The 8205-nt window shown below is 35.3% G+C and overlaps 1 protein-coding gene across 3 annotated transcripts in view; it reads left to right on the forward strand.

Annotated features, from left to right (window-relative positions):
- Positions 1 to 7666, forward strand: part of LOC306854205 (fibroblast growth factor 12-like) — a gene marked incomplete at both ends in the record, with an annotated part of 52808 nt that extends 45142 nt beyond the window's left edge. Inside the window, 2 exons of one of the 3 annotated variants that reach the window (XM_079392036.1) lie at positions 3690 to 3888; positions 4876 to 7660. In XM_079392036.1, the coding sequence (XP_079248162.1) occupies positions 3690 to 3888; positions 4876 to 5006 (330 nt within the window). Of the gene's footprint in view, positions 1 to 3689; positions 3889 to 4875 lie in introns of all 3 variants that reach the window. The other 2 variants (XM_079392035.1, XM_079392034.1) reach the window with 2 other exon arrangements.
- Positions 7667 to 8205: the final 539 nt, after the last annotated feature.

Raw genomic sequence — 8205 nt, forward strand, 5'->3', positions numbered from 1 at the left:
TGAGAGAAATGTTGGAAATTAAATGAAATACTGAATGTAAAAATGATTTAAAACTAAAGAATAGTTCAGATTTTGCCTTCGTGTTTAGAAACGTTGTAGTGGTACTTGTGTGGTTTCTTGTGGTGTTGAGCTTTTACGTTTCTGGATGTGTTCAGTGCTGAAAATACAAGTCAGAAGAAGGATTGTAACGCTAGCTTTCTCTCATGTAGTCTAAAACACAACAGCGGGAAGGTTCTGGAAGCGGCAGTCATGTGATGGAGAGAGCGAGTCTCTGCTCCTGCCTACATTCATAATTCACAGACTTGTTCTATAAAAATTTCCTGAACTACATTGGTTCACAAAGAGAGCAAGCAGTGTAACTGTGTTTTAGACACACACACACACACACACACATGGCCGTCTCTGCTGTCAGTTTGCTGTGAACACTGAAAGGACTTTCAGTCTCATGGCAGCACTATGGGCCGCTCTCATGACCCAAACTGTAAGTAAAAATGACATTTCGAATCTCCATTGCAAAACTATTTTAGCACCAGCCAGGCGTACATGAAAGAAAGGGCGTCTGAATTCATAGCTTTGAACACTTTTTCTGTTCGTTTATTAAATATTTCAGGTAATTTGATGATGCTTTCAGCAATTGCAGTCTTGTATGTTTAGCTCCATTTAATTTTTTAAACATTTAAAGTTGTTCCACAGAATTGTGCAGATTTTATGTTAACATAAGCACAAAATATGGGGAAAAACAGTGAGTTTGTGCATAATAAATTGTGCTTTATTGTAAAGTTATAAATGCAAACTGACACAAAATCCAGACTGATTCATAATTCAAATGGCTGTCATTTTACAAAGTTCTGCACATTTTCTGTTCATTTATTAAACATTTTAAGTAAATTAGTGTCTTCATTTTTTTTACCAAATTTAAATTCATTTTAAAGAATTTTGCAGATTTTATATCAGCATCAGCACAAAATATTGGAAAAACATTCATATGCAAGTGTGATTTCGAGTTTGTTTATAATAAATTGTACTTAATTGTTGAATTGGAAATGCAAACTGACACAAAACCCAGACAGATTCATAATTCAAATAGCTGTTATTTCACAAAGTTGTGCACATTTTCTCTGCGTCTATTAAATATTTCAATTAATTGTATGATGTTTTCAGCAATTAGATTCGTCTCAGCTCCATTTACCATATTTTTACCATATTTCAATTTGTTCCACAGAATTTATCTCAACATCAGCACAAAATATGGCAAAAAATAATAATTATACACAAGTGCATTTTCAAGTTTGTTCATAATTGTAATAAATTGTGTTTGCTTGTTGAATTGGCGATGCGAATTGACACAAATCATATAAGTGATTTCAAGTTTGTTCATAATAAATTCAAACGGACACAAAATCCAAATACTTTTATATAGCTGGTAAGTCATTTTGTAAAATGTGAATGGGAATATACTTCTGAGAAAAGGTCAGCATCATCATTATGCCGTTGCAGCTTGATCTTTGATACAATATGACTCATAGAGACCGAGCTTATAGAAATGCATATCAGTGAAGGTTCATATTTGGTGTTATGTAACATTACACATGTCTGTGTGTGTCAAGATCAGCTGTTCTGGATGTTGTTCTATCTTTGGGGTGAGAAAGTGTTAATTAACTCAGTTTTAGTGTGATAATGAACGTCTGCCAAAGTGTGACAGTCGATGTGTGTGTGTTTGTGAGTGTTGTAATGCAATATGTATGCAAGGAATAATTGACAATTGATTGAAAATTAATGTAATAATGCAGCTGTTTATGAAGAATTCAGCAGTGCTGTGATAAAAGAATATGTGTATTCATATGTATTCAAAACTGCTCATTATATGTATTTTGGCAAGGGGTGATATTTGTCTTAAACATGTGATTTGTAAATGTATTTAGATTCATATGCATTAAACATTTTTCCTAGATTAACACTCGCATTACTGTTTGATAACTTCAAGTGATCACAGTTGGTTTGGTCATTTTCATGTTTTTACTGAATTCATTTTATTTTTAATTAAGCTTGAGAGTTTTATTTCTGTGAATTGCCTTCCATTGATTTGTGAACACAAATATCCCCCTATAGATTGGTGTTGTTGTAATTTGTGTTTTACTGAGTGTGTTCAGCAGTTCTATTGTCTGGATGTTGTAGATCAGGGTCGTATGTGTGTGTGAGCTTTTCTACCGGTTATTTAGTGGTGACGTTTAATCTGCTAAAGTGGTTTGAGATGCTGAGATGGCAAAGAGCGCACATCTCCCTGTGTGTGTGTGTGTGTGTGTAATATACAGTAGGGTTCAAAAGTTTGAGATTGCATTAAAAACCTGGAAATAAAGAGTTTTAAAACCGAACCATAGATTGCTGCAGCCACGACGTAAACACCCCCAAACGTGATTGGCTATGAGTTCTCCTATGGGGTTTTATAATAGAGTTTTTCAGTTCATTTGTAAAATAAGGCCTCTGATTAACATAACTTGATGATACTTGGACATTAGTTGTATAATGTAAACTGCACACACTCGAATTTCTAATCACAATTACAGATGCCATAATTACAGAATTGTTTAAAGCAGCAATTAATCATTCAAAGTCCACTTAAATTATTATGCATGCTAAAGATGTTTTTTCTTTCTACAGGGTTATCTTAAAGGTTTTTCCATTGTTGTTTTAGTATAACATTGTAATACCATTCATATCTTTTATCAATCCAATGAATAGCTGACATTTGAGGCTAAAATATAATTTTCACATGCGTACATTCTCTGGGTAGATATAAGTTTATGACATGTATAAAAGCCCCATAGTAAGATTTGTGTTTACATATGTTAATACTGTCTATACGACAGTTTTTATATGATATATGCAGCAATCATATACGTCAACAATATATATTGTATTTATAAATGCAACTTTAACAACAACATGCAGTTTATACAAAAATCTGAACATTTCTAAATGCATGTCTATCTTTTTTTATTTATTTCTACATTATTAACATTTATTGATAAGGTTTTAGGATAAATGTACATGACATAAAATGTATTACACTTACATAAACATACATTTTTGTTCCAATTTTTTTTTTTATAGCTTTCATGTTTTCACTTAAAATGACTATATACAGTATTTTATTTATAAATGTAATATATGTATTACATATGTGTAAATTATGCTGCATAGCAAAATGTCTAAGTATCTTGAATTTTATATGTGGCAAAAACCTTGTTTTACACAATCACTCTATAACAGTGTAGAGATAAATACAAATTTCAGAATTTTCTTGCTTCCTCTTGAAGTATAAGATTCTCAAATTATATGCATTTATTTTTTCAGTTTAAAATTTCACTCATATTATGCTGATAATATAATTTGTAGTGAAAAACATTTAATAAATTGCCAATGCAAAATATAAACATTTTCACTGGTGCTCTCAGGTTTTTATACCCCACTGTATGTTATATATACAAAACATTAATTGTGTCAGATGTTTGTGTGTGTGTGTGTGTGTGTCTGCTCTGGTTGACGGCCGTCTCCACCCTCTCAACCTGTGCATGCAAAAGACTTTTATAAAGAAATTGGGACAAAGACTCTATAAAGACACACACCTGAGAGCTGTAATTATGTTTTAACATCTCTCTCGATCTCTCTCTGTTTCTGTCTGTCTGTAGGAAGCGTTCACAGCGGAGTGTAAGTTTAAGGAGAGTGTGTTTGAGAATTATTATGTGATCTACTCGTCCACGGTGTACCGCCAGCATGAGAGCGGACGCGCCTGGTTCCTCGGACTCAATAAAGAAGGACTCATCATGAAGGGAAACCGGGTCAAGAAAACTAAACCGTGTTCACACTTCGTGCCCAGACCCATTGAAGGTGAGGACACACACACACACACATGCATAAGTAGGGTTGGGTGATGCATGAAATATTTACAGTTTACAAATTTTTATTTTACTAACTATTTTAAGAGTAGACTTGTATCATGATTTGCTCAATTTAAATGTTTGAATAATTTACATGAAATAGTTCTTTCAAACTGAATCGATTTAAAATTCAAACTGGTCATTACTCAGAAATGTTCTTTGTATGGCATTTTTTAAACTGCTTTAAAGTGTTTTAGTAAAATATTAAGGTCATGTAGATTAAAATGGTTACCTATGAATAAAGCTGAAATAATATAAATATTATTCCTTGTGTTATTTGAGTGAAATAAAGTAATTTGATTATTTTAACTCGATTTTTACTGTGCTGTACTTGTTTTTTTTTTGCTTATTTTGAACACAGTAAAACAGTCCAAACTTAATTTAAGCAATTGACATTAACAAAACTGACTTAATATAACACTTAACAATAACAGTCAGAAATATGACATTATGACATGAAAATGACATCTAACAATTGTTGGGTTGGGGAAAGTTACTTTTAAAAGTAATGCATTACAATATTGCGTTACTCCCTAAAAAAGTAACTAATTACGTTACTTTTTATGGAAAGTAATGCGTTACGTTACTTTTGCGTTACTTTTTAAATATGAACAGGGCTTGATTGTTTTTAATACGAGAAGTTCTAATCATTTCTATCCCCCAACCCTAAACCTACCCCTTACAGAAAACCTTTTTGCATTGTTACACTTTCAGATAAACATCATTTACTATTTTTACTATTTGTTTCCCTTGTGGGGACCACAGACACACACACAAACACTTATGAATTAGAAAATAATGCAAAATTGTAGCTTTTTTTTTTAACTGCAAAAAAAGAAAAGAGTTGTTTGAACTGCACTGTATTAATGCATCACTAGTTGCAAAAACCCTGCTGTTTAATAATGATGTTTTGTATGTATTTGTCTCTCTGTCTCAGTGTGTATGTATAAGGAGCCGTCGCTGCATGATATTGACGAGAAGCAGCGGTCCAGGAAAAACTCAGGAACTCCCACTATGGGCACCAGGAAAGAGTTGAACCAGGACTCTACCGATCATGAAGGCTCATAGCCACACACACACACACACTGACCTGTAAATGTACACACACACATACACACACACACACACACACACACGGTGACCCCTGGAGCCGAATGCTTTCTTACACCCGAACAAACAACAGCAACTTCAGCATCAACAAACATCAACCGAAACAAAAGTTAACAAAGTAACATGAAAAAAAAAAAAACGTATTTAAAAAAGCTGAATTCTTGCCTGTGAAAATATTTTAGGAGTCTCTGAAAATCAAGACATGATTTTACATTATATGCAAAGTCCGGCAAGAGTCTGTTCGCGTCACGTGCTCGTGGAGACGCGTGAGGGTGTTTTCTTTCGGGAGTCTGAGCTTTAAAGCCATGTTCGATGATCACACGTTGATTTATGAATGCCAAAAGCACTTTCACTCACCGCTATACGTCGCTCACCTCATTAATCTTGAATGTTCTCATCGATTGTGTCCTCCAATCATTGCTCTGTTTTTTTATTCTGGGTGGGAGGGGCTTGTGAATACTGCTCTCTGATTGGCTGGAGGGTTCAGGAATTGCTCTGCTGATAGGCTCTGACTGAAACGGAAGCAGATCTGCTTCATCTCATTCCACTGTATGAATGGTCATATTTTCCACTTCTGTAGCATTTTACTTTAAATCCCCTCTTATAATGTTACTCGACGTTCAACAATGTCCTTTTCCGCCGTCTCTGAAACAGGCTTGCTACTGTACCTTTAAGACTTGTTTATGTAAATGAACTGTTATGATTGGTGAACATCAGCACGCTGGTGTCGTTGATTGGGGCGGGCCGCTGAATAGGTGTTGATGTGTAAATGTGGGCGGTGATATGTTAATGAGCTTATGGTCATGATGTCATAATCACGACGATTTCTGAGCGTAGCGAATGTTACGAACATCCACATCGAACTCTTTTATTTGAAAAGAGCGAGGAAAAAGCTTTTTTCCCGTGGCGTTTTGAATGTACTTCAAATCAAGCGGAGGGACGGTGATGTCACAATCTGAGATTTTGCATTCAGTAAAAGGCAGCATCTGCTCTCATTTCACCGTACGCCTGTTTTAAACCGTTCTCTCTGAGAGATCGGGGGTTTTTTATCCTGCCAAAAGCACAGACTGCCCTCGGACTAAATAAACTGGACTAAACCACTTAAAACCAGAGAATATACTGCCCTGGCTTTACTTCACTCAGTGTTTTTTTTCCTTGTTAAAATGCAGGCTGTGTTCAGAGTGGAGTCCTAGCGTACTGCTTACTGCAGAGTAATAATGCCTAATAGCTTTTTTAAAAATAGTAGGTGAAACGCTTGCAATGATAAATGTTCCAAACAATAGTGTTTTCTCACTATGTTGCATGTCTAATTCAGCAGATGTCTGAAATAAATACGGTTGTTTTGCATGTTTAATCCAATTTTGTGTAAGACATCCATGAAAATAATGAGAAAAAGTGTAGTTCATTCTTCTCACTGTAAATAGGTCGAATGCATTGCATTGTGGGATAGTATTCTACTTGAACTTTGCAAGATTGGCACTGCTATTGAACTAGATTGAATTAGCATCACTAAATAATGACGCTGTTGTCTACTGAAATTTGTTTCATAATTGATTTTGCAACATTAAAGTGCCCCTATTATGGATTTTTGAAAATGAGCTTTCATGCAGTCTAAGTGAATGAAACATCCGGCAAAGTTTTAAATCTGAAAGTGCACCGTTTATAAAGTCAACATGAAATATTAGCATATTGCCTGCCATCTTGTTGGGCGCACAGACCTGGGAAAATGTGATTTTCGCGTTGGTCTGAATGAAAATGCAATTTCATTCTTTGCCACTAGGTGTCGCTTTTGGAGCGTTAAAAGCTCACAAACACTGCTTTAAATGAAATTGACTAATCACCGTAGATTAGCGTCACGCAAAGGAGGGGTTTGGAAAAATGAATCGTTGAGCGAATCGTTTGGGAGTCATTGAGCAAATAAGGTAAAAATAAGTGCATATTATAAGTGTTTTTTGACCTTGCATGCATGTTAACCTGTTGTTTCATAACCTATAATAGGGGCACTTTAATAATGTTATTTTCTTGTTTGTTACCATGAAACGATGTATAAAGCGCTGTATAAATAAGCCGCTCAGCTTTAGGTAAATGCTCCTGCCATGCATAAGAACATTAAATGCATTCTATATACTGCAGAAATAGTGAGATTAGTATGCTGGGATGACATTCTGAACACAGCCAAGCTCAGTATGTTTCTGATTGGTTACTGGAGTCCAGGTTCCTTCCCCTTTAAATGTGATCGACCTGTTCATTGGTCAGATCCATCAACGTAAAGGCCAATCAGCTGTCGGCTTGGTTTATGAGAAGTCTTCCATTAGTGGAGCTGCACCAGCATCAACAAGAGGGGTCAAAGGTCAGGGTCCCGCTAGCGATACGAGAGAGAAAACAAAAGGTCACGAACCGTACCACTAAAGATGTCTGCCTGTTTTTCATAGAAGACGTTCTGATTCTTGCCATGCTGAAATGATCTTCTGCTGACTTGGGAAGTTCTTTTGTGTTTGCTGATGTTTGCACCTTAATTCTGAACACGTTCATTATGTAAAGAGTTCTGAATAAAGCATTAAACCTGCCACAGGAGGAAAATATCATCTAAAAATAATAATAATAAAAATTCAACTCTGGTCTGGTTTCAGTGTTTCTTCTGCCATCAGCACAAATACACCGTTAACACAAGATCCTCATCATCTTGCTGCTGGTCAACAGTTATAGAAGGCAAATAAACAAAGGACAGTTTGATATTTTTGTCAGTGATTGCTGCTTTTATAGAGTGTGTTTTTCTCTTCTAAATCCCTTCTATGTCATTATCATCATAGTTGTGGTGTGAAAGCGGTATTTTTGTCGTCCGCCTCTTTAAATGCCAAGCTTTTAATATGATGGCTATGTATTTATTGTTCATCAGCAGGGATAAATCATTCTGAAAGTGTCATTCTTCCGTGTTGCTTTAATAAGGACTTCCCCATTCTCACAGAAATACAGCCGCTAAAATAAGTATTGGACACGTCACCATTTGTCTCAGTAAATATATTTCTAATGGTGCTGTTGACATGAGATTTTCACCAGATGTCGTAATCCATACAAACAAATTAAGTTAAAGTATCGAACACGTGCAAAAAGGCATGGAAAGCCAAGACACCAGCTGAAATTAGAAAGCAATCCTGCC

This window comes from Barbus barbus (assembly GCF_936440315.1).
Source record: "Barbus barbus genome assembly, chromosome: 34".
In the NCBI taxonomy this organism is placed as follows: domain Eukaryota; kingdom Metazoa; phylum Chordata; class Actinopteri; order Cypriniformes; family Cyprinidae; genus Barbus; species Barbus barbus.